Here is a 27,753-nt window from a genome sequence, read left to right as displayed (position 1 = left end):
ATCTATGTCCCTCTGTAACCTGCAACATCCTTCCGCACTGTCTACAACTCCACCGACTTTAGTGTCGTCTGCAAATTTACTCACCCATCCTTCTGCGCCCTCCTCTAGGTCATTTATAAAAATGACAAACAGCAACGGCCCCAGAACAGATCCTTGTGGTACGCCACTCGTAACTGAACTCCATTCTGAACATTTCCCATCAACTACCACTCTCTGTCTTCTTTCAACTAGCCAATTTCTGATCCACATCTCTAAATCACCCTCAATCCCCAGCCTCTGTATTTTCTGCATAGCCGACCGTGGGGAACCGTATCAAACACTTTACTGAAATCCATATACACCACATCAACTGCTCTACCCTCATCTACCTGTTCAGTCACCTTCTCAAAGAACTCGATAAGGTTTGTGAGGCATGACCTACCCTTCACAAAACCATGCTGACTGTCCCTAATCATATTATTCCTATCTAGATGATTATAAATCGTATCTTTTATAATCCTCTCCAAGCTTTACCCACCACAGACGTTAGGCTCACCGGCCTATAGTTACCGGGGTTATCTCTACTCCCCTTCTTGAACAAAGGGACCACATTTGCTATCCTCCAGTCCTCTGGCACTATTCCTGTAGCCAATGATGACCTAAAAATCAAAGCCAAAGGCTCAGCAATCTCTTCCCTGGCTTCCCAGAGAATCCTAGGATAAATCCCATCCGGCCCCGGGGACTTATCTATTTTCACCTTGTCCAGAATTGCCAACACTTCTTCCCTACGCACCTCAATGCCATCTATTCTAAAAGCCTGGGTCTCAGCATTCTCCTCCACAATATTATCTTTTCGTTGAGTGAATACTGACGAAAAGTATTCATTTAGTATCTCGCTTATCTCCTCAGCCTCCACACACAACTTCCCACCACTGTCCTTGACTGGCCCTACTCTTACCCTAGTCATTCTTTTATTCCTGACATACCTATAGAAAGCTTTTGGGTTTTCCTTGATCCTACCTGCCAAAGACTTCTCATGTCCCCTCCTTGCTCGTCTCAGCTCTCTCTTTAGATCCTTCCTCGCTTCCTTGTAACTATCAAGCGCCCCAACTGAAACTTCACGCCTCATCTTCACATAGGCCTCCTTCTTCCTCTTAACAAGAGATTCCACTTCTTTGGTAAACCACGGTTCCCTCGCTCGACCCCTTCCTCCCTGCCTGACTGGTACGTACTTATCAAGAACATGCAATAGCTGTTCCTTGAACAAGCTCCACATATCCAGTGTGCCCAACCCTTGCAGCCTACTTCTCCAACCAACACATCCTAAGTCATGTCTAATGGCATCATAATTGCCCTTCCCCCAGCTATAACTATTGCCCTGCGGGGTATACTTATCCCTTTCCATCACTAACGTAAAGGTCACCGAATTGTGGTCACTGTTTCCAAAGTGCTCACCTACCTCCAGATCTAACACCTGGCCTGGTTCATTACCCAAAACCAAATCCAATGTGGCCTCGCCTCTTGTTGGCCTGTCAACATATTGTGTCAGGAAACCCTCCTGCACACATTGTACAAAGAATGACCCATCTAATGTACTCGAACTATATCTTTTCCAGTCAATATTTGGAAAGTTAAAGTCTCCCATAACAACTACCCTGTTACTTTCGCTCTTTTCCAGAATCATCTGCGCCATCCTTTCCTCTACATCCCTAGACCTATTAGGTGGCCTATAGAAAACTCCCAACAGGGTGACCTCTCCTTTCCTGTTTCTAACCTCAGCCCATACTACCTCAGAAGAAGAGTCCCCATCTAGCATCCTTTCCGCCACCGTAATACTGTCCTTGACTAGCAGCGCCACACCTCCCCCTCTTTTGCCCCCTTCTCTGAGCTTACTAAAACACCTAAACCCCGGAACCTGCAACAACCATTCCTGTCCCTGCTCTATCCATGTCTCTGAAATGGCCACAACATCGAAGTCCCAGGTACCAACCCATGCTGCCAGTTCCCCTACCTTATTTCGTATACTCCTGGCATTGAAGTAGACACACTTCAAACCACCTACCTGAACACTGGCACCCTCCTGCGAAGTCAAATCTGTGCTCCTGACCTCTATACTCTCAATCTCCTGTACCCCAAAACTACAATCCAGGTTCCCATGCCCCTGCTGAATTAGTTTAAACCCCCCCAAAGAGCACTAACAAATCTCCCCCCCAGGATATTGGTGCCCCTCAGGTTCAGATGTAGACCATCCTGTCTATAGAGGTCCCACCTTCCCCAGAAAGAGCCCCAGTTATCCAGAAATCTGAATCCCTCCTGCCTGCACCATCCCTGTAGCCACGTGTTTAATTGCTCTCTCTCCCTATTCCTCATCTCACTATCACGTGGCACGGGCAACAACCCAGAGATAACAACTCTGTTTGTTCTCGCTCTGAGCTTCCATCCTAGCTCCCTAAAGGCCTGCCTGACATCCTTGTCCCCTTTCCTACCTATGTCGTTAGTGCCAATGTGGACTCTTTCCTCATAAGATTTACCCTCCATACCAGGCAACATCCTGGTAAATTTCCTCTGCACCCGTTCCAAAGCTTCCACGTCCTTCCTATAATGAGGCGACCAGAACTGTACGCAATACTCCAAATGCGGCCGTACTAGAGTTTTGTACAACTGCAACATGACCTCATGGCTCCGGAACTCAATCCCTCTACCAATAAAGGCCAACACACCATAGGCCTTCTTCACAACCCCCTTCCCTTCTGAGCAACAGGGACAGACTCCGTGCCAGAGGCCCGTACCCCATGGCTTACCCCTGGTAAGTCGTCCCCCCCACAAGTATCCAAAACGGTATACTTGTTACTCAGGGGAACGACCGCAGGGGGTCCCTGCACTGACTGCTTCTTCCCAGTCCCTCTTACAGTTACCCATCTATCTCCAGTCTTTGGTGTAACTACTTCCCTGAAGCTCCTATCTGTGACCCCCTCTGCCTCCCGAATGATCCGAAGTTCATCCAGCTCAAGCTCCAGGTCCCTAACACAGTTTTTGAGGAGCTGGAGTTGGGTGCACTTCCCACAGATGAAATCAACAGGGACACTGACGGCGTCCCTCACCTCAAACATTCTGCAGGAGGAGCATTGTACTGCCTTCCCTGACATCACCTCTAGATTTAAAAAAAAACAAGAAAACGAAAAAGAAAGGAAGAGCTTACCTGATATTACCTCAAACCCTGCTCCCGCTGAAAGGTAAGCAAATTTAAAGGCACTCACTCACCTTCACGACAGGCCCCTGCTCCCGCTTCCCAACCACCGTGGGGTGGGGGGGTTGGTTAGAGGAGGAGGTAGGGTGGGAAACACTCACGAAATGTTTCGGGTTTAACTGTCACTTGCCAACAGCCTCTCCACAAACCACCTTCAACTTAGGCTGACCGCACTGCACGTATGCAAATTTCCCCAGAACAGCTGATCAGTAGCTCTGCTCTGCTGCCCTCTGCTGGATGATTGCCTTCACTCAAACTCCTCGGGTCTCCTTCGCAGATTCACCTTCAACTTAGGCTGACCGCACTGCACGTATGCAAATTTCCCTAGAACAGCTGATCAGTAGCTCTGCTCTGCTGCCCTCTGCTGGATGATTGCCTTCACTCAAACTCCTCGGGTCTCCTTCACAGATTCACCTTCAACTTAGGCTGACCACACTGCACGTATGCAAATTTCCCCAGAACAGCTGATCAGTAGCTCTGCTCTGTTGCCCTCTGCTGGATGATTGCCTTCACTCAAACTCCTCGGGTCTCCTTCGCAGATTCACCTTCAACTTAGGCTGACCGCACTGCACGTATGCAAATTTCCCCAGAACAGCTGATCAGTAGCTCTGCTCTGCTGCCCTCTGCTGGATGATTGCCTTCACTCAAACTCCTCGGGTCTCCTTCGCAGATTCACCTTCAACTTAGGCTGACCGCACTGCACGTATGCAAATTTCCCCAGAACAGCTGATCAGTAGCTCTGCTCTGCTGCCCTCTGCTGGATGATTGCCTTCACTCAAACTCCTCGGGTCTCCTTCGCAGATTCACCTTCAACTTAGGCTGACCGCACTGCACGTATGCAAATTTCCCCAGAACAGCTGATCAGTAGCTCTGCTCTGCTGCCCTCTGCTGGATGATTGCCTTCACTCAAACTCCTCGGGTCTCCTTCGCAGATTCACCTTCAACTTAGGCTGACCGCACTGCACGTATGCAAATTTCCCCAGAACAGCTGATCAGTAGCTCTGCTCTGCTGCCCTCTACTGGATCATTCTTATCTTTACCAGTAGTAAACCCATTTAATCTCCTTTCTACCTTTCACAGTAACTTCATTTGAAGCCTACTTGTGACAATAAGCGATTTTCATTTTTCATTTCATTAGTGATTGGTATATTACAATGCTGTAATATATATATTACTCTTTTTGTCTAGCCGAGTTGTTAAAATATAGATGTCGTCTTCCAGTGATGATAAAGCAATTTAACGAGTAATATAAAATAATCTCGGGAGTTCTTTTTACTTAATACTAAACTAGTCAAAAAACTGGGGCTGGTTTAGCTCACTCGGCTAAATCGCTGGCTTTTAAAGCAGGTCAGCAGCACGGTTCGATTCCCGTACCAGCCTCCCCGGGCAGGCGCCGGAATGTGGCGACTAGGGGCTTTTCACAGTAACTTCATTGAAGCCTACTGGTGACAATAAGCGATTTTCATTTCAAACAAATAACTGTAGATCAAACTATTACATAAGGTAAAGATAATTACTGATAATTATTAACTTCTTCTCTCTAGCTCTGCACTCTCTGCAATCCAGACACACACTCCTCTAGGAAAGAGTGGGGAAACATTTATTTAGGTCCTGATAAAGTGGCCATCTAGTGTTCAGTTGCCTCTACTAGTTTAACATAGTTTGATCATGTATTACCACATACAGAGATCACTACAGGGATATGCTGACATAGCTATGATTAGCGGGAACATTGAAGATGTTACAGGGGGAGACAGTCTCTACTGTAATGGAGGAAACATGGCAGCTAATTTGCAGTGAGGAAGCTCACTCAAACTGTAATAAGATGTTTGTGTGATGTTAATTGGGAGATAAATATTGACCAGTAGAGAAGAGTAAAGGGTCTGTGGAAGGAGATTAAATGGGTTTATGATGGTGTAACTGGAAGGGGATTAAATGGGTTTATGATGGTGTAACTGGAAGGGGATTAAATGGGTTTATAATGGTGTAATATGCAGGGTCTGTGGAAGGGGATTGAATGGGTTTATGATGGTGTAACATGCAGGGTCTGTGGAAGGGGATTAAATGAGTTTATGATGGTGTAACTGGAAGGGGATTAAATGGGTGTATGATGGTGTAATATGCAGGGGATGTGGAAGGAGATTAAATGGGTTTATGATGGTGTAATATGCAGGGGATGTGGAAGGAGATTAAATGGGATTATGATGGTGTAACAAAGAGGGGATGTGGAAGGGGATTAAATGGGTTTATGATGGTGTAACTGGAAGGGGATTAAATGGGTTTATGATGGTGTAACAAAGAGGGGATGTGGAAGGGGATTAAATGGGATTATGATGGTGTAATATGCAGGGGATGTGGAAGGGGATTAAATGGGATTATGATGGTGTAATATGCAGGGGATGTGGAAGGGGATTAAATGGGTTTATGATGGTGTAACAAAGAGGGGATGTAGAAGGGGATTAAATGGGATTATGATGGTGTAACAAAGAGGGGATGTGGAAGGGGATTAAATGGGATTATGATGGTGTAATATGCAGGGATGTGGAAGGGGATTAAATGGGTTTATGATGGTGTAATATGCAGGGATGTGGAAGGGGATTAAATGGGTTTATGATGGAGTAATATGCAGGGATGTGGAAGAGGATTAAATGGGTTTATGATGGTGTAATATGCAGGGTCTGTGGAAGGGGATTAAATGGGTTTAGATGGTGTAACATACAAGGTCTGTGGAAGGGGATTAAATGGGTTTATGATGGTGTAACAAAGAGGGGATGTGGAAGGGGATTAAATGGGTTTATGATGGTGTAATATGCAGTGTCTGTGGAAGGGGATTAAATGGGTTTATGATGGTGTAATATGCAGGGTCTGTGGAAGGGGATTAAATGGGTTTATGATGGTGTAACATACAGGGTCTGTGGAAGGGGATTGAATGGGTTTATGATGGTGTAATATGCAGGGTCTGTGGAAGAGGATTAAATGGGTTTATGATGGTGTTACATGCCGGGTCTGTGGAAGGAGATTAAATGGGTTTATGATGGTGTAACATGCAGGGTCTGTGGAAGGGGATTAAATGGGTTTATGATGGTGTAACTGAAAGGGGATTGAATGGGTTTATGATGGTGTAACATGCAGGGATGTGGAAGGGGATTAAATGGGTTTATGATGGTGTTACATGCCGGGTCTGTGGAAGGGGATTAAATGGGTTTATGATGGTGTAATATGCAGGGTCTGTGGAAGGAGATTAAATGGGGTTATGATGGTGTTACATGCCGGGTCTGTGGAAGGGGATTAAATGGGGTTATGATGGTGTAATATGCAGGGTCTGTGGAAGAGGATTAAATGGGTTTATGATGGTGTAACATACAGGGTCTGTGGAAGGGGATTAAATGGGTTTATGATGGTGTAATATGCAGGGTCTGTGGAAGGAGATTAAATGGGGTTATGATGGTGTTACATGCCGGGTCTGTGGAAGGGGATTAAATGGGGTTATGATGGTGTAACATACAGGGTCTGTGGAAGGGGATTAAATGGGGTTATGATGGTGTAACATACAGGGTCTGTGGAAGAGGATTAAATGGGGTTATGATGGTGTAACATACAGGGTCTGTGGAAGAGGATTAAATGGGTTTATGATGGTGTAACATACAGGGTCTGTGGAAGGGGATTAAATGGGGTTATGATGGTGTAATATGCAGGGTCTGTGGAAGAGGATTAAATGGGTTTATGATGGTGTTACATGCCGGGTCTGTGGAAGGAGATTAAATGGGTTTATGATGGTGTAACATGCAGGGTCTGTGGAAGGGGATTAAATGGGTTCATGATGGTGTAACTGAAAGGGGATTGAATGGGTTTATGATGGTGTAACATGCAGGGATGTGGAAGGGGATTAAATGGGTTTATGATGGTGTTACATGCCGGGTCTGTGGAAGGGGATTAAATGGGTTTATGATGGTGTAATATGCAGGGTATGTGGAAGGAGATTAAATGGGGTTATGATGGTGTTACATGCCGGGTCTGTGGAAGGGGATTAAATGGGGTTATGATGGTGTAACATACAGGGTCTGTGGAAGGGGATTAAATGGGGTTATGATGGTGTAACATACAGGGTCTGTGGAAGAGGATTAAATGGGTGTATGATGGTGTAACATACAGGGTCTGTGGAAGGGGATTAAATGGGTTTATGATGGTGTAACTGAAAGGGGATTGAATGGGTTTATGATGGTGTAACATGCAGGGATGTGGAAGGGGATTAAATGGGTTTATGATGGTGTTACATGCCGGGTCTGTGGAAGGGGATTAAATGGGTTTATGATGGTGTAACATACAGGGTCTGTGGAAGGGGATTAAATGGGGTTATGATGGTGTAACATGCAGGGTCTGTGGAAGGAGATTAAATGGGGTTATGATGGTGTAACATGCAGGGTCTGTGGAAGGAGATTAAATGGGGTTATGATGGTGTAACATACAGGGTCTGTGGAAGAGGATTAAATGGGTTTATGATGGTGTAACATACAGGGTCTGTGGAAGGGGATTAAATGGGGTTATGATGGTGTAACATACAGGGTCTGTGGAAGAGGATTAAATGGGGTTATGATGGTGTAACATACAGGGTCTGTGGAAGAGGATTAAATGGGTTTATGATGGTGTAACATACAGGGTCTGTGGAAGGGGATTAAATGGGGTTATGATGGTGTAATATGCAGGGTCTGTGGAAGAGGATTAAATGGGTTTATGATGGTGTTACATGCCGGGTCTGTGGAAGGAGATTAAATGGGTTTATGATGGTGTAACATGCAGGGTCTGTGGAAGGGGATTAAATGGGTTCATGATGGTGTAACTGAAAGGGGATTGAATGGGTTTATGATGGTGTAACATGCAGGGATGTGGAAGGGGATTAAATGGGTTTATGATGGTGTTACATGCCGGGTCTGTGGAAGGGGATTAAATGGGTTTATGATGGTGTAATATGCAGGGTATGTGGAAGGAGATTAAATGGGGTTATGATGGTGTTACATGCCGGGTCTGTGGAAAGGGATTAAATGGGGTTATGATGGTGTAACATACAGGGTCTGTGGAAGGGGATTAAATGGGGTTATGATGGTGTAACATACAGGGTCTGTGGAAGAGGATTAAATGGGTTTATGATGGTGTAACATACAGGGTCTGTGGAAGGGGATTAAATGGGTTTATGATGGTGTAACTGAAAGGGGATTGAATGGGTTTATGATGGTGTAACATGCAGGGATGTGGAAGGGGATTAAATGGGTTTATGATGGTGTAACATACAGGGTCTGTGGAAGGGGATTAAATGGGTTTATGATGGTGTAATATGCAGGGTCTGTGGAAGGAGATTAAATGGGGTTATGATGGTGTTACATGCCAGGTCTGTGGAAGGGGATTAAATGGGGTTATGATGGTGTAACATACAGGGTCTGTGGAAGGGGATTAAATGGGGTTATGATGGTGTAACATACAGGGTCTGTGGAAGAGGATTAAATGGGTTTATGATGGTGTAACATACAGGGTCTGTGGAAGGGGATTAAATGGGGTTATGATGGTGTAACATACAGGGTCTGTGGAAGAGGATTAAATGGGGTTATGATGGTGTAACATACAGGGTCTGTGGAAGAGGATTAAATGGGTTTATGATGGTGTAACATACAGGGTCTGTGGAAGGGGATTAAATGGGGTTATGATGGTGTAATATGCAGGGTCTGTGGAAGAGGATTAAATGGGTTTATGATGGTGTTACATGCCGGGTCTGTGGAAGGAGATTAAATGGGTTTATGATGGTGTAACATGCAGGGTCCGTGGAAGGGGATTAAATGGGTTTATGATGGTGTAACTGAAAGGGGATTGAATGGGTTTATGATGGTGTAACATGCAGGGATGTGGAAGGGGATTAAATGGGTTTATGATGGTGTTACATGCCGGGTCTGTGGAAGGGGATTAAATGGGTTTATGATGGTGTAATATGCAGGGTATGTGGAAGGAGATTAAATGGGGTTATGATGGTGTTACATGCCGGGTCTGTGGAAGGGGATTAAATGGGGTTATGATGGTGTAACATACAGGGTCTGTGGAAGGGGATTAAATGGGGTTATGATGGTGTAACATACAGGGTCTGTGGAAGAGGATTAAATGGGTTTATGATGGTGTAACATACAGGGTCTGTGGAAGGGGATTAAATGGGGTTATGATGGTGTAACATACAGGGTCTGTGGAAGAGGATTAAATGGGGTTATGATGGTGTAACATACAGGGTCTGTGGAAGAGGATTAAATGGGTTTATGATGGTGTAACATACAGGGTCTGTGGAAGGGGATTAAATGGGTTTATGATGGTGTAATATGCAGGGGATGTGGAAGGGGATTGAATGGGGTTATGATGGTGTTACATGCCGGGTCTGTGGAAGGAGATTAAATGGGGTTATGATGGTGTTACATGCCGGGTCTGTGGAAGGGGCTGTTTGTGGAGGAGGAGAACCCCCTCAGCTATTGTGGTTCTCCTACCTCTCTCTGTAGTTGCTCCATTAATTCTTCGTAGTTCTCCTTCTCCTTCATACGTTTGGCCCTTTCCTTTCGTGCAAAATGCCGACGGCATGCACACTGGATGATGATGGCAGACCTCTCTGTAAGAGAGCAGAAAGTTCAAACACACTTTAAACATTCAGAAGAGAAACACCAGATTGAAATATTCGGCTCAATACATTTGATTCCATGCTATTACGATAGTGTGCCGCAAATTAGGGCTCTGAATAAACTGGTATTTTCTGCTTCGTATAAAATGCTCATGAATTAAAAAAGGCAACAATTACTACCTTTGGAAAGGCGCGTCACTTGGCTGCCATATTGAAATCCCTAAATAGGCATATTGTGGACTCTCCTTATCTATGGAGGTGTTTGGAAAGGGCTGGGATATGACCTCAGCATGACATAAACTAAAAAGCTGACCTCCAGCAGCATGACAACTGAGGGAAAATGTAACCACCCTGACATCTCGGTATCCTGCATTCTTTGGTCAGAAGGGTTTGAACAAATGATTAACACTGGGTAAACTGTCAACCCCAAGAAAAAGATATATTAACAAGTGCTCAGGGGTTGGTGAAGTCCCTTTTTCTTTCATGTGTTGGCACCACTGCCTGAACCTTGAGCCAAGCACATTGCCATGGACCTGGAGTCACATGTGGGTCAGGCCAGGCAAGTACAGCAGAGGGGCATTGGTGAAGTAGGTGGGTTTTTACATCAATCTGAAAGTAGTTTCATGTTCATCAGTACACTTTTATTTTCAGATTGTTATGGAATTCAGATTGCACCAATGGCTGTGGTGGGTTTCGAACCTGGTTTCCCAGAGCACTGGGTCTCTGGATCACTGGACAATACCACAATGCCACCATCTTTCCATGACCGTTCTCATTAGGCAGCCGCCTTCTTCAGATTGAAGAGGAGGAAGACGAGGAGATGTTTAATCAGTGAGGGAATGGGGGTTATGGGGATAAAGTGGGAAAATGGAGTTGAGAATGGCATCAAATCAGTCATGGTCTCAATGAAATGAAATGAAAATCGCTTATTGTCACGAGTAGGCTTCAAATGAAGTTACTGTGAAAAGCCCCTAGTCGCCACATTCCGGCGCCTGTTCAGGGAGGCTGGTATGGGAATGGCGTAATGGCTGTTACATTGAATGGCAGAGTAGATTCGATGGGCTGAGTGGTCTATTTCTGCCCCCACCTCTTCTGTTGTTACGGTCTAAGGAAGTTTTCAAACACTTGTTGGACTAGAGAGCAGGATACAGCCATCGCAAGTTACTGAGATCAACACGTTCTGTGTGAACAATCAGTCTGTCCTCTGAAATTAGTAACATGCTCACACTGCCATGGGTCAGATAAACTTAGTAAACCATCTTAAAATTCCTTACTAATAGTTGACTGCCTATCCTAGGTATCTGTGGGCCCAAATCTAAAAATTATAACTGGTTTGCAATAATACAACAGCTGGAGTGTCACAGTAGCACAGTGGTTAGCACTGCCGCTTCACAGTGCCAGGGACCCTGGTTCAATTCCAGCCTTGGGTGACTGTCTGTGTGGAGTCTGCACGTTCTCCCCATGTCTGCGTGGGTTTCCTCCGGGTGCTCCGGTTTCCTCCCACAGTCCAAAGATGTGCGGGTTAGGTGGATTGGCTATGCTAAATTGCCCGTAGTGCCCACAGGGGGAGGACGTGCAGACTCCACACAGGCAGTGACCCAGCCGGGAATCGAACCTGGGACCCTGGAGCTGTGAAGCATTTATGCGAACCACCATGCTACCCTGCTGCCCCTTCCTTCTTGCAGAAGGAAGCATTGGCCTGTGCCTTTAATTCAAGCAGAAGGAAGCATTGGCCTGTGCCTTTAATTCTTGCAGAAGGAAGCATTGGCCTGTGCCTTTAATTCTTGCAGAAGGAAGCATTGGCCTGTGCCTTTAATTCTTGCAGAAGGAAGCATTGGCCTGTGCCTTTAATTCTTGCAGAAGGAAGCATTGGCCTGTGCCTTTAATTCTTGCAGGAGGAAGCATTGGCCTGTGCCTTTAATTCTTGCAGAAGGAAGCACTGGCCTGTGCCTTTAATTCTTGCAGAAGGATGCATTGGCCTGTGCCTTTAATTCTTGCAGAAGGAAGCATTGGCCTGTTCCTTTAATTCTTGCAGAAGGAAGCACTGGCCTGCGCCTTTAATTCTTGCAGAAGGAAGCATTGGCCTGTGCCTTTAATTCGAGCAGAATGAAGCATTGGCCTGTGCCTTTAATTCTTGCAGAAGGATGCACTGGCCTGTGCCTTTAATTCTTGCAGAATGAAGCATTGGCCTGTGCCTTTAATTCTTGCAGAAGGAAGCATTGGCCTGTGCCTTTAATTCAAGCAGAAGGAAGCATTGGCCTGTGCCTTTAATTCAAGCAGAAGGAAGCATTGGCCTGTGCCTTTAATTCAAGCAGAAGGAAGCATTGGCCTGTGCCTTTAATTCAAGCAGAAGGAAACACTGGCCTGTGCCTTTAATTCTTGCAGAAGGAAGCATTGGCCTGCGCCTTTAATTCTTGCAGAAGGAAGCACTGGCCTGTGCCTTTAATTCAAGCAGAAGGAAGCATTGGCCTGTACCTTTAATTCTTGCAGAAGCCTGTGCTAGTTTCGACTAGAGTGTAGACTGACTGGCACCAGTGACAGAGATTGGCTGGGTCCCAGTTGGATTGATTTGGATGACAATCAATGAATTGGCCCAAAAGACTGGGACAATCCAGTAACAGGTGGTGAGTGGGCCTGATCTAAATGGAATGTTTTCAGAGTCACAGGTTTTCAGTTTGGTTTGAGGTTGACTCCAGGCAGCTCAGACAGAAGATCCACTCTCTCTCTGCTCCATTTTTCTCCAGTAGAAAGGCTGTGTTTCTGAACTGGCAGAAATCCTGGGTGTATCTGTTTACAGCAGAACCATTGCTGTAATGGGTGTGCAGGAAAAGTTCAGAATTTTCTAACTCTCTTCAGAAAAGCTGGTGTGGATCGACTATCTTTCTCTTGAAGACTTGCTACCTGTAAGTATTGCATTTTATGAAACTACAAAGACCTAAAGGCAGGCCACCAACTGAAGACAAAGTTTGATGAAACAGGAACTTTGTCTCGCCAGGCAAATTGTGACAATGGGCTGCAACACAAAGGCTGTGATTGACCAGTTTACTGTGAAGAAAGGATGCTCGGAACCATCATCTGAAGAAAAGACTCTTTTCTCTTTCACTTACTTTTTTCTCCCTTTTCCACCCTTCTGTGTTTGTCTGCCTTGTGGTTGTGTGTGTATTTGGGGCGGGGGGGGGGGGGGGGGCAAGTTAAAACAGGAGTTAGATTTTTATTAATGTTTATCCAACTGTATCTGCTACATATTTAATCATTATTCTTGCTATAAATAAACAGTAATTGTGATTCAACTTAGAAAGCTGGTGACTGTAAGTATTGGGGAGCTAAGGGTGTATTCATTGTTTATTTTTACAAGAATGAATGGTTCATTCACTTATGTTCTGACTCCAGGGCATGTGGGGCTGGAATTGACGGTGCCCTTTCCCAGGGTGTTGTGATATCTGAGGGTTGAGCAAAATCGATGGGCCGAATAGCCTCCTTTTGCACTGTAGGGATTCTATGATTCTATGAACATCAACAAAACCTCAGTTTAACAGATACTGGGAGTGAGGAAATCTGACAATGTAGCATGCCGACAATAGGTTACTGAATCTTGGCTAGATTCTGTGCTCTGGATTCAAATCCACAACCTCGTGCACCAGAACACAGAGAGAAGCTCGAACTGAAGTATAAGCATTCACACACATACTAGCCCAAACTTACATACAATTATTCAGAACTATGCAGAACTACCCAGTGTTCTCTTTATGATCTTATCAACTTGTGTCTTTACTTTTGTGCCTTTACTTTTAGCTGTTTATAGATCAATATATCCAGATATTTTTGTTGCTCTAACCTATTTCGATCTTCCAAGGAATAAGTGGCTTCTTGTTTTGATGGTCAAGCTGAACCTCTTTTTCCAAATTAATTTAGGGGATGTGGGCGTCGCTGGTTAGACCAGCATTTAGTGCCCATCCCAAATTTCCCTTCAGAAGGTGGGGGTGAGCTGCCTTCTTGAACTGCTGCAGTCCCTGAGGTGTAGGTACACCCACTGTGCTGTTAGGGAGGGAGTTCCAGAATGTTGTCCCAGCGACAGTGAAGGAACGGCCGATATATTTCCCAGTCAGGGTGGGGAGTGACTTGGAGGGGAACCTCCAGGTGGTGGGGTTCCCAGGTACCTGCTGCTCTTGTCCTTAGTGGTCGTGGGTTTGGAAGGTGCTGTCTAAGAAACTTTGGTGAGTTGCTGCAGTGCATCTTGTAGATGGTACACACGGCTGCCACTGTGTGTCGGTGGTGGAGGGTTTGAATGTTTGTGGAAGGGGAGCAATCAAGCGGGGCTGCTTTGTCCTGGATGGTGTTGAGCTTCTTAGTGTTGTTGGAACTGCACTCATCCAGGCAAGTGGAGAGTATTCCATCACACTCCTGACTTGTGCCTTGTAGATGGTGGACAGGCTTTGGGGGGTCAGGAGGAGAGTTATTCGCAGTAGGATTCCGAGCCTTTAACCTGCCCTGGTAGCCACAGTATTAATGTGGCTGGGTCCAGTTCAGTTTCTGATCAATGGTAACCCCCAGGATGTTGATTGTGGGGATTCAGCGATGGTAATGCCATTGAATGTCAAGAGGTGATGGCTAGATCCTCTCTTGTAGGAGATGGTCATAGCCTGGCACTTGTGTGGCGTGAATGTAACTTGTCAGCCCAAGCCAGGATATTGTCCAGGTCTTAACAACACAGCCTTTTGGAATCATTCTGTTTAAATTAAAGGTACAGGCTTCTTACAGGCTGTTTGCCTTAAATACTAATCTTTATTAGTGTCACAAGTAGGTTTACATTAACACTACAATGAAGTTACTGTGAAAAGCCCCTAGTCGCCACACTCCGGCGCCTGTTCGGGTACACAGAGGGAGAATTCAGAATCTCCAATTCACCCAACAACACATCTTTCGGGACCTGTGGGAGGAAACCGGAGCGCCCGGAGGAAACCCACGCGGACACGGGGAGAACGTGCAGACTCCACACAGACCCAGCGGGAATTGAACCCGGGTCCCTGGCGCTGTGAAGCAACAGTGCTGAGACATCCAACAATCATCCATAGATCAAAATGTAAAGGCAACAATAAAAGAAAGGTGAACAAACAGTCAGTGGGCAATAGGAGCAGAAACGTAGACAATTCACTGAGGTGAGTAAAAACAACAATGGAGTCATTCTGGGGGATATTTCAACTTTCCTAACGTGCCTTCATCAGTCGTAGCAAAGAGGGAGGTTACGTTGGAGCTGTACAGGACTTTTGGTGAGGCCACAGTGGGAGTGCTGTGTGCAGTTCTGGTCAACTTCTATAGGAAGGTTGTGATTCCATTCGATAGAACGCAGAGGAAATTCACCAGGATGCTGCCTGAGATGGAATATTTTTAGCTATGAAAAGAGGTTGAATAAGCTTGTGATTTGAGGTTTTTTGCAATTCATTCATTTTCTGTGTGCATTGGCTTTTACAACAAATCCTTCAGCTGTGTTTTAGTCAGCTGTTTTCCGTTATTTATCTTACAGGACAGATTTATGGGAATAACATCTGCTTGTGGACCTGTTACAAGCTTGAAATTCGCCATCATGTTGGTGCAAGAGAGAAATAATGGCCGTGGTTTATTACAAGTTATCAGAGAAGATAGCAAATATGGTTTATTAAGGGACCTGTATAGTCGATAAATGTAAATGAAAAGGGACTAGGGAATCTATGTGATTTAGTAAAGGGACTTTTGGAGGGATTTTAAACTATAAGAATGTATTTGGAAAGTTTAAGTAAAATTTGACAGCGAGAGTAAAAGACACCACCCACCCAGCTAACATGCCGATGTGGCATGAACACACAGGCACTACAGCAGCTCGTATCAGTAAAATCTCGGAGATCTTCAAAGCCCAGATCAGTCGCTCGAATGCCTGGTGACCTTTGTACTCCTCAAAGACCTGACTTAGCAGTACAAGACCAAGCCTGGTAGTAACTGGCACCAGGGAGTGATCAAGAGTCTCTGAGAGACAGGCAAACAGATAATGCTTGGGGTAGCAGACTCCCTGCCTCATGAAAAATTGCAAGCAGAAGTATTTGTTAATGTAAACCAAAATGTTAGAATGTAAGGAATGTACAGCCTAGTGCCTCTCGATGTGCAAATGTCCATTGATTTCTCAGTTGCACGGGTCCTGCGTCAGAGACATTCTGTGAGGTAGAGCTACCCCAACACGTTGGCAATACTGTACCTGAGACTCCTGAGATTATTTTGGATAATAATGTTGGACATTGGCAATTTTTACACCAACCTTCCATTCATCTTCCCCAGAGACTGCAGTTACTGCATCAATGAAAATTCACTCTCACTGTTTTGTTAGGGCCACGTAGAATCCAGCAGGAGTTTGTAGAATCAAACAGAAACTTTTATTTACAACAGTATTTACACAGCACCGGTAGTTCACTACGGGTTCTCTCTCTCACTGGTACCACACTGCTCTAATTCTACAGCGGAAAGATAAACCATTTCCCCGCCCCCACTCATTGGGGGATCTGGTGAAGGAGGGCATCGGACTCTTTTACCATCAAGTAGGGCATCATGCGCACGGGGCACCGGATCGGGTAGTGAATAAGGAGAAGGCAAACGGCACTTTCGAGATGCACGCCTAACGGCTGCAAGCCCATGGGTTACAAAGAACAAAGAACAAAGAAAGGTACAGCACAGGAACAGGCCCTTCGGCCCTCCAAGCCCGTGCCGACCATGCTCCCCGACTAAACTACAATCTTCTACACGTCCTGGGTCCGTATCCCTCTATTCCCATCCTATTCATGTATTTGTCAAGATGCCCCTTAAATGTCACTATCGTCCCTGCTTCCACCACCTCCTCCGGCAGCGAGTTCCAGGCACCCAGTACCCTCTGTGTAAAAAACTTGCCTCGTACATCTCCTCTAAACCTTGCCCCTCGCACCTTAAACCTATGCCCCCTAGTAATTGACCCCTCTACCCTGGGAGAAAGTCTCTGACTATCCACTCTGTCCATGCCCCTCATAATTTTGTAGACCTCTATCAGGTCGCCCCTCAACCTCCGTCCTTCTAGTGAGACCAAACCGAGTTCATTCAACCGCTTCTCATAGCTAATGCCCTCCATACCAGGCAACATCCTTGTAAATCTCTTCTGCACCCTCTCTAAAGCCTCCACATCCTTCTGGTAGTGTGGTGACCAGAATTGTACACTATACTCCAAGTGTGGCCTAACTAAGGTTCTATACAGCTGCAACATGACTTGCCAAATCTTATACTCAATGCCACGGCCAATGAAGGCAAGCATGCTGAATGATCTCTCTGACTTTCAATACTCTTGAGGGTTCTGCCATTCACTATCTATTTCCTACCTTTATTAGAGCTTCCAAAATGCATTACCTCACATTTGGCCGGATTAAACTCCATCTGCCATCTCTCCGCCCAAGTCTCCAAACAATCTAAATCCTGCTGTATCCTCTGACAGTCCTCATCGCTATCCGCAATTCCACCAACCTTTCTGTCGTCCGCAAACTTACTAATCAGACCAGTTACATTTTCCTCCAAATCATTTATATATACTACAAATAGCAAAGGTCCCAGCACCGATCCCTGCGGAACATCATTAGTCACAGCCCTCCAATTAGAAAAGCACCCTTCCATTGCTACTCTCTGCCTTCTATGACCGAGCCAGTTCTGTATCCACCTTGCCAGCTCACCCCTGATCCCGTGTGACTTCACCTTTTGTACCAGTCCACCATGAGGGACCTTGTCAAAGGCCTTACTGAAGTCCATATAGACAACATTCACTGCCCTACCTGCATCAATCATCTTTGCGACCTCTTCGAAAAACTCTATCAAGTTACTGAGACACAATCTCCCCTTCATAAAACCATGCTGCTCCTCACTAATACGTTCATTTGCTTCCAAATGGGAGTAGATCCTGTCTCGAAGAATTCTCTCCAGTAATTTCCCTACCACTGACGTAAGGCTCACCGGCCTGTAGTTCCCTGGATTATCCTTCTTAAACAAAGGAACAACATTGGCTATTCTCCAGTCCTCCAGGACATCACCTGAAGACAGTGAGCATCCAAAGATTTCTGTCAAGGCCTCAGCAATTTCCTCTCTAGCCTCCTTCAGTATTCTGGGGTAGATCCCATCAGGCCCTGGGGACTTATCCACCTTAATATTTTTCAAGACGCCCAACACCTCATCTTTTTGGATCTCAATGTGACCCAGGCTATCTACACACCCTTCTCCAGACTCAACATCCACCAATCCCTTCTCTTTGGTGAATACTGATGCAAAGTAATCATTTAGTACCTCGCCCATTTCTCTGGCTCCACACATAGATTCCCTCACCGATCCTTCAGTGTGCCAACGCTTTCCCTGGCTACGCTCTTGCTTTTTATGTACGTGTAAAAAGCCTTGGGATTTTCCTTAATCCTATTTTCCAATGACTTTTCGTGACCCCCTTCTCATCCTCCTGACTCCTTGCTTAAGTTCCTTCCTACTTTCCTTAAATTCCACACAGGCTTCGTCTGTTCCCAGCCTTCTAGCCCTGACAAATGCCTCCTTTTTCTTTTTGACAAGATCTACAATATCTCTCATTATCCAATGTTCCCAAAATTTGCCGTATTTATCCTTCTTCCGCACAGGAACATGCCGGTCCTGAATTCCTTTCAACTGACATTTGAAAGCCTCCCACATGTCAGATGTTGATTTACCCTCAAACACCTGACCCCAATCTAGGTTCTTCAGTTCCTGCCTAATATTGTTATAATTAGCCTACCCCCAATTTAGCACATTCACCCTAAGACCACTCTTATACTTGTCCACCAGCATTTTAAAACTTACTGACTTGTGATCACTGTTCCCAAAATGCTCCCCTACTGAAACTTCTACCACCTGGCCGGGCTCATTCCCCAATACCAGGTCCAGTACAGCCCCTTCCCTAGTCATACTGTCTACATATTGTTTTAAGAAGCCCTCCTGGATGCTCCTTACAAACTCTGCCCCGTCCAGGCCCCTAGCACTAAGTGAGTCCCAGTCAATATTGGGGAAGTTGAAGTCTCCCATGTAGTTTTTAACTCATTTCCAAAATCTGTCTCCCTATCAGCTCCTCTATCTCCCACTGGCTGTTGGGAGGCCTGTAGTAAACCCCCAACATTGTGACTGCACCCTTCTTATTCCTGATCTCTACCCATACAGCCTCACTGCCCTCTGAGGTGTCCTCCCGCAGTACAGCTGTGATATTCTCCCTAACCAGTAGCGCAACTCCTCTTACTCCACCCCTTTTACATCCCCCTCTATCCCGTCTGAAACATCTTCACCGTGGAACGTTTAGCTGCCAATCCTGTCCTTCCCTCAACCAGGTCTCTGTAATGGCAACAACATCATAGTTCCAAGTACTAATCCAAGCTCTAAGTTCATCTGCCTTGCCCGTTATACTTCTTGCATTAAAACATATGCACTTCAGGCCATCAGACCCGCTGTTTTCAGCAACATCTCCCTGTCTGCTCTGCCTCAGAGCCACACTGGCCCTATTCCCTCGTTCTCCCTCAATTCTTTCACCTTCTGACCTATTGCTCCGGTACCCACCCCCCCTGCCATACTAGTTTAAACCCTCCTGTGTGACACTAGCAAACCTCGCGGCCAAATATTTATGCCTCTCCAGTTTTGATGCAACCTGTCCTTCTTATACAGGTCACACCTGCCCCGGAAGAGCTCCCAGTGGTCCAGATAACTGAAACCCTCCCTCCTACACCAGCTGTTTAGCCACGTGTTTAGCTGCTTTATCTTCCTATTTCTAGCCTCACTGGCACGTGGCACAGGGAGTAATCGCGAGATTACAACCCTAGAGGTCCTGTCTTTTAACTTTCTGCCTAGCTCCCTGAACTCCTGCTGCAGGACCACATTCCCCTTCCTGCCTATGTCGTTAGTACCAATATGTACAACATCCTCTGCCTGTTTGCCCTGCCCCTTCAGGATGCCAGCTACCCGTTCTGAGACATCCTGGACCCTGGCACCTGGGAGGCAACATACCATCCTGGAGTCTCTTTCACATCCACAGAAGCGCCTATATGTGCCCCTGACTACAGTGTCCCCTATGACTATTGCTCTTCTGCGCTTTGACCCTCCCTGCTGAACATCAGAGCCAGCCGTGGTGCCACTGCTCTGGCTGCTGCTGTTTATCCCTGATCGGCTATCCCCCCCGACAGTATCCAAAGGGGTATACCTGTTCGAGAGGGGGACAACCACAGGGGATTCCTGCACTGACTGCCTGCCCCTTCTGGTGGTCACCCATCTCTCTGCCTGTACCTTGGGTGTGACCACATTTATATAGCTGCTATCTATGACGCTTTCTGCCACCTGCCTGCTCCGAAGTACATCCAACTGCTGCTCCAACCGAACCATGCGGTCTGTGAGGAACTCCAGTTGGGTGCACTTTCTGCAGATGAAGCCATCAGGGACACTGGAAGCCTCCCGGACCTCCCACATCTCACAGTCAGAGCACTGCACCCCTCTTACTGACATTGCGTCAATTAATTAGGAAATTAAGTTTTTTTTAAATTGTTTTAAAGTTACTGTTATCTATATGTTTTCTAGCACTAGATTTCTACTATAAATGTGAAAGGTAAATACAGTACTCTCTGATCTATGCCTTAGATACCCCTCTAAATTATAATTAAGTCATTATGTTTAATTAGTTTAACAATGCTTGATTTTTAAATTTAGTGTAGATTCCCAACCAGCCAATCAGGTCACAGCTTTACTGTGATGTCACTTCAATCCCCCCCCCCCCCCCCCCCCACACACAATTTGAAAAGGTAATAAAAATAAAAATGAATAAAAATCACTTACCTTCCCAGGTTCTCAGATGCTCTCTGGTTCTCTCCCTGCAGATTAAATGTTACAGGCCAGAAGAAAGAGAGAGACCAAAGCAGTCGGGAAACGCACCTTCTCCCACTCTGCACCGAATTACCTCACTGCACCAAATTACCAAGTTCCAAATTCCCACTCTGGATGTGTCTCAATCCGTCTGTGTCTCCTTCACTTGCACAAAGCTTACTGAGTGCACTTTCTGTCTGTCTTTTATACAGACCTCAGCTAACCAGCATGACTCACACTATTTAAGCTTCAAAGAGAAAAATACAATATGCACCTTTGTGCCACTAAACAGGCCTCAGGTGACTGACAGATAACTGCCTCTCAGCAATTATGGTAAGAAGTCTTACAACACTAGGTTAAAGTCCAACATGTTTGTTTCAAACACTAACTTTCGGAACACTGCTCCTTCACCTGAGGAAGGAGCAGTGCTCCGAAAGCTCGTGTTTGAAACAAACCTGTTGGACTTTAACCTGGTGTTGTAAGACTTCTTACTGTGCTCACCCCAGTCCAACGCCAGCATCTCCACATCATCTCAGCAATTAGGGTGGGGGCAGCTTCAGCCAATCAGACACTAAGCTACACACTGCACATTTAACTGAAATACAGCAGAATTCGACTTACCACTTATCTTTCCTGATTACCTCACTGCACCAAATTAGTAAGTTCCAGCTTCCCACTCTGGAGGTGCCTCACTCCGATTGTGGACCCAAGGGCACCCATGGGAGGTGTCCTGTGTGTCCATCTCTGAGTTTGGGTCGAGACCCTCTGTCACCATGGCATCTATATTTTTGGGGGGTTCTGTAGCGACCCGAGCAGGCTGTGAACACGGTGCCAGAGGGAGATTGCGAGGTTGAGCATCCACTGTAGCCGAATCCAGCCGCTGCTGTGCATGGAGAAGAGATTTCCGGGATGAGGAATGTGCTGAATGTTGTGTTTGGTCTCTAATGACCATAATAAGACCATAAGGCATAGGAGCAGAATTAGGCCACTTGGCCCATCGAGTCTGCTCTGCCATTCAATCATGGCTGATATTTTCTCATCCCCATTCTCCTGCCTTCTCCCCATAACCCCTGATCCTCTTATTAATCAAGAACCTATCTATCTCTGTCTTAAAGACACTCAGTGAATTGGCCTCTGCAGCCTTCTGCGGCAAAGAGTTCCACGGATTCACCACCCTCTGGCTGAAAAAATTCCTCCAGATCTCTGTTTGAAAGGATCGTCCCTTTAGTCTGGTTCTAGTTTTTCCTACAAGTGGAAACATCCTCTCCATGTCCATTCTATCCGGGCCTCGCAGTATCCTGTAAGTTTCAATAAGATCCCCTCTCATCCTTCTCAACTCCAATAAGTACAGACCCAGAGTCCTCAAACGTTCCTCGTACGACAAGTTCTTCATTCCAGCGATCATTATTGTGAACCTCCTCTGGACCCTTTCCAAGGCCAGCACATCCTTCCTTAGATATGGGGCCCAAAACTGCTCACAATACTCCAAATAGGGACCAGAGCCTTATACAGCCTCAGAAGTACATCCCTGGTCTTGTATTCTAACCCTCTTGACATTAATGCTAACATTGCATTTGCCTTCTTAACTGCCGACTGAACCTGTATATTAACCTTAAGAGAATCATTAACAAGGACTCCTAGGTCCCTTTGTGCTTCTGATTTCCGAAGCATTTCCCCATTTAGAAAATAGTCTGTGCCTCCATTTCTCCTTCCAAAGTGCATACATTTTCCACATTGTATTTCATTTGCCACTTCATTGCCAACTCTCCTAGCCTGTCCAAATCCTTCTGCAGCCCCCTTGCTTCCTCAATACTACCTGTCCCTTCACAGATCTTTTTATCATCTGCAAACTTAGCACAGTGCCTTCAGTTCCTTCTTCCAACATGCCCTCTAGTTCTAGACTCCTCTACCTTTGGGAAAAGATATTGACTATCTACCTTATCTATGCCCCTCATTATTTTCTGACCTCTATAAGATCACCCCCTAAGCCTCCTCCGCTCCAGGGAAAAGGTCCCATCCTGTCCAGCCTCTCCTTATAACTCAGACCATCAAGTCCCGGTAGCATCCTCGTAAATCTCTTCTGCACTCGTTCTAGTTTAACAATATCCTTCCTATAATAAGGTGACCAGAACTGAACACAGTATTCCATGTGTGGTCTTATCAGTGTCTTGTACAACTTCAACAAGATGTCTAAACTCCTGTATTCAATATTCTGGCCAATAAAACCCAGCATGCTGAATGCCTTCTTCACCACCCTGTCCACCTGCCACTCCACCTTCAAGGAGCTATGAACCTGTTTCCCTTGATCTCTTTGTTCTGTAACTCTCCCCAACTCCCTACCATTAACTGAGTCGGTCCTGCCCTGATTTGATCGACCAAAATGCATCACCTGACATTTATCCAAATTAAACTCCATCTGCCATTCATCGGCCCACTGGCCCAATTGGTCAAGATCCTGTTTCAATCCTAGATAACCTTCTTCACTGTCCACTATGCCACCAAGCTTGGTGTCATCTGCAAACTTACTAACCATGCTTCCTACATTCTCACCCAAATCATTAATATATATCACAAATAACAGTGGACCCAGCACCGATCCCTGAGGCACATCGCTGGTCACAGGCCTCCAGTTTGAAAAACAACCCTCCACAACCTCCCTTTGGCTTCAGTCACCGAGCCAATTCTGTATCCAATTGGCTACCTCACCCTGTATCCCGTGAGATTTAACCTTTTGCAACAACATACCATGTGGTACCTTGTCAAAGGCCTTGCTAAAGTCCATGTAGACAACGTCGACCGCACTGCCCTCATCTACCGTCTTGGTTACCCCTTCAAATAAGTCAATCAAATTGGCAAGACATGACTTTTCCCTCACAAAGCCATGCTGACTCTCCCTAATTCACCCTTGCCTGTCTAAATGCCTGTAGATCCTGTCCCTCAGAAGACCTTCTAACAATTTACCCACAACAGAAGTTCGGCTCACCGGTCTGTAATTCCCAGGCTTTTCCTTCCAGCCCTTCCTAAACAAAGGCACAACATTTGCTACCCTCCAATCTTCAGGCACCTCACCTGTGGCTGTCGATGATTCAAATACAGTAGTCCCCCGTTATACCGCGCTCCGCAATACCGCGGTTCGCGATATACCGCGGGGGGGGGGCTGATGGACCCCAACTGTCAGTTGTGTCAATTTCAGCGGCCGGCTGATTATTTCAGTGAGAGCAGCTTCCCTCTCTGGATCAAAGTGAGCCGGCCGCTGAAATTGACACTGCCCGCTGCTCTCTCCCTCCAATCAGAAACATTAAAATTTAAAAGTTGGATTGGAGGGAGAGAGCAGCCGGCAGTGTCAATTTCAGCGGCCGGCTCACTTTGATCCAGAGAGGGAAGCTGCTCTCACTGAAATCAGCCGGCCGCTGAAATTGACACTGCCGAGGGGGGGGGCGGGTGTTGGGGGGGAGAAGAGGGGGGGCGGGTGTTGGGGGGGGGCGGGTGTTGGGGGGGGGGGAGAAGAGGGGGGCGGGTGTTGGGAGGGGGGGCGGGTGTTGGGAGGGGAGAAGAGGGGGGGTGGGTGTTGGGGGGGGAGAAGAGGGAGGGCGGGTGTTGGGGGGAGAAGAGGGGGGGCGGGTGATGGGGGGGAGAAGAGGGGGGGCGGGTGTTGGAGGGGAGAAGAGGGGGGCGGGTGTTGGGGGGGAGAAGAGGGGGGGGCGGGTGTTGGGGGGGAGAAGAGGGGGGCGGGGTGTTGGGGTGGAGAGGAGGGGGGGCGGGTGTTGGGGGGAGAAGAGGGGGGCGGGTGTTGGGGGGGAGAAGAGGGGGGCGGGTGTTGGGGTGGAGAGGGTGGGGGGCGGGTGTTGGGGGGAGAGGAGGGGGGGCGGGTGTTGGGGGGGAGAAGAGGGGGGGCGGGTGTTGGGGGGGAGAGGAGGGGGGGCGGGTGTTGGTGGGGAGAAGAGGGGGGGGCGGGTGTTGGGGGGGAGAAGAGGGGGGGCGGGTGGTGGGGGGGAGAAGAGGGGGGGCGGGTGTTGGGGGGGAGAAGAGGGGGGGCGGGTGTTGGGGGGGAGAAGAGGGGGGGCGGGTGTTGGGGGGGAGAAGGGGGGGCGGGTGTTGGGGGGGAGAAGAGGGGGGGCGGGTGTTGGGGGGGAGAAGAGGGGGGCGGGGTGTTGGGGGGGAGAAGGGGGGGGCGGGTGTTGGGGGGGAGAAGAGGGGGGGCGGGTGTTGGGGGGAGAAGAGGGGGGCGGGTGTTGGGGGGGAGAAGGGGGGGGCGGGTGTTGGGGGGGAGAAGAGGGGGGCGGGTGTTGGGGGGAGAAGAGGGGGGGCGGGTGTTGGGGGGAGAAGAGGGGGGCGGGGGGTGGGGGGGAGAAGGGGGGGGGCGGGGGTGGGGGGGGAGAAGAGGGGGGTGGGTGTTGGGAGGGGAGAAGAGGGGGGGCGGGTGTTGGGGGGAGAAGAGGGGGGCGGGTGTTGGGGGGAGAAGAGGGGGGCGGGTGTTGGGGTTGGAGAAGAGGGGGGGCGGGTGTTGGGGGGGAGAAGAGGGGGGGCGGGTGTTGGGGGGGAGAAGAGGGGGGGCGGGTGTTGGGGGGGAGAAGAGGGGGGGCGGGTGTTGGGGGGGGAGAAGAGGGGGGGCGGGTGTTGGGGGGGGAGAAGAGGGGGGGCGGGTGTTGGGGGGAGAAGTGGGGGGGCGGGTATTGGGGGGGGGAGAAGAGGGGGGCGGGTGTGGGGGAGACCCCCCTGGGGGTGTGGGGGAGAGAGGGTGGACCTGCGGGTGTTGGGGGAGAGAGGAGGGCCCTGCGGGTGTTGGGGGGGGGAGAGGAGGGGGGCGGGTGTGGGGGAGACCCCCCTGGGGGTGTGGGGGAGAGAGGGTGGACCTGCGGGTGTTGGGGGAGAGAGGAGGGCCCTGCGGGTGTTGGGGGAGAGAGGGGGGCCCTGCGGGTGTTGGGGGAGAGAGGGGGGCCCTGCGGGTGTTGGGGGACGGGGGAGGAGAGGGGGGGGAGGGGGAGGAGAGGGGGGGAGGGGGCGAGCCGGAGGGTGTGGGGAGGGGGCGAGCCGGAGGGTGTGGGGGGACAGGGGGCAAGCTGGACGCTGTGGGGGAGAGCAGGAGGGTGTGGGGGAGAGGGGGAGAGGGAGCGAGCCGGAGGGTGTGGGGAGGGGGCGAGCCGGAGGATGTGGGGGGAGAGGGGGCAAGCCGGAGGGTGTGGGGGGGAGAGGGGTCTAGTTGGAGGATGTGGGGGGAGAGGGGGCAAGCCGGAGGGAAAAAAAAGAAATTGACACTGCCGGCTGCTCTCTCACTCCAATCAGAAACATTAAAACTTAAAAGTTGGATTGGAGGGAGAGAGCAGCCGGCAGTGTCAATTGCAGCGGCCGGCTGATTTCAGTGAGAGAACAGCTTCCCTCTCTGGATCAAAGTGAGCCGGCCGCTGAAATTGACACTGCCCGCTGCTCTCTCCCTCCAATCCAACTTTTAAGTTTTAATGTTTCTGATTGGAGGGAGAGAGCAGCCGGCAGTGTCAATTTCAGCGGCCGGCTGATTTCAGTGAGAGCAGTTTCCTTCTCCGGATCAAAGTGAGCCGGCCGCTGAAATTTTAATTGGATCCACGATGGGGGTTTTAAATGTATTTAAAAATCTATGCTAGCGCTTCCCATTGTGAGTCTACGGGGGTCTGACCTCTCCCCCCGCCCCCCCGTAGACTCACAATGGGAAGCGCTAGCATAGATTTTTAAATAAATTTAAAACCCCCATCGTGGATATCCGCGGCTCGGTTACAACGCGGGTGGGGGTCTTGGACCCCAACACCCGCGTTATAAAGGGGGACTACTGTATAGAACATAGAACATTACAGCGCAGTAAAGACCCTTCGGCCCTCGATGTTGAGCCGACCTGTGAAACCCCTCTAAAGTCCCTCTACACTATTCCCTTATGGTCCATATGCCTATCCAATGACCATTTGAATGTGTTTAGTGTTGGCGAGTCCACTACTGTTGCAGGCAGGGCATTCCACGCCCTTACTACTCTCTGAGTAAAGAACCTACCTCTGACATCTGTCCTATATCTATCTCCCCTCAATTTAAATATCTCAGCTAGGGGGCCGGCAATTTCCTCCCTGGCCTCCCACAATGTCCTGGGATACATTTCATCAGGTCCTGGGGATTTATCTATATTGATGCCCTTTGATACCTCCAGCACCTCCTTCTCTGTAATAGGTACACTCCTCAAACATCACTTTTTATTTCCCCAATTTCCCTGACATTCGTGTCTTTGTCAACAGTAAATACTGATGAGAAATATTCATTTAGGACCTCTCCCATCCCTTGTGGATCTGCAAATAGATGACCTTGTTTTTTCCTTAAGCTACCCTACCCTCTCCCTGGTCACCCTTTTACCATTTATGTATCTGTAAAAGCTCTTTGGATTTTCCTTTGCCTTATCTGCCAAGACAATCTCATGTCCCCTTTTTGCCCTCCTAATTTCTCTCTTAACTTGACTCCGACAAGCCCAATACTCTTCAAGGATCCACTTGATCCCAGCTGCCTCTGCGTTTCATATGCCTCCTTCTTCCTTTTGACCAGGGCCTCAATATCCCGAGTCATCCAGGGTTCCCTCTGACCGGCCTTGCCCTTCACTCTCAGAGGAATGTGTTCACGCTGAACCCTGGTTAACACCTTTTTGAAAGTTTCCCATTTACCAGCCGTCCCTTTGCCTGTAAACAGACTCCCCAATCAAGCTTTGAAAGTTCCTGTCTAATACCATCAATATTGGCCTTGCCCCAATTTAGAATTTTAACTTTTGGGCCAGACCTATCATTCTCCATGGCTAAATTATAACTAATGGAATTATGATCCCTGGTCCCAAAGTGATCCCTCACTAACATTTCCGTCACCTGCCCTTCCTTATATCCCAAGAGGAGGTGAAGTTTTGCCCCTCTTTAGTCGGCCCATCCACATACTGAATGGGAAATTCCTCCTGAATACACTCAACAAATTTCCCTCCATCTAAACCCCTAGTACTATGGCTGTCCCAGTT

The 27,753-nt window shown here is 47.9% G+C and overlaps 1 protein-coding gene across 1 annotated transcript in view; it reads right to left on the bottom strand.

The window, feature by feature from the left end:
* LOC119965727 (IQ motif and ankyrin repeat domain-containing protein 1-like) overlaps positions 1 to 27,753 on the bottom strand; it is a 177,980-nt gene that overhangs the window by 28,189 nt on the left and 122,038 nt on the right. Inside the window, exon 2 of the mRNA XM_038796490.1 lies at positions 9,739 to 9,857. Within this exon, the coding sequence (XP_038652418.1) occupies positions 9,739 to 9,789 (51 nt within the window). The 5' untranslated portion in view covers positions 9,790 to 9,857. The remainder of the gene's footprint in view (positions 1 to 9,738; positions 9,858 to 27,753) is intronic.

Source organism: Scyliorhinus canicula, chromosome 5 (assembly GCF_902713615.1).
Source record: "Scyliorhinus canicula chromosome 5, sScyCan1.1, whole genome shotgun sequence".
NCBI lineage: Eukaryota > Metazoa > Chordata > Chondrichthyes > Carcharhiniformes > Scyliorhinidae > Scyliorhinus > Scyliorhinus canicula.
Note: the sequence above shows the minus strand (reverse complement) of the source record. Positions and strands in the feature narration are given on the sequence as shown.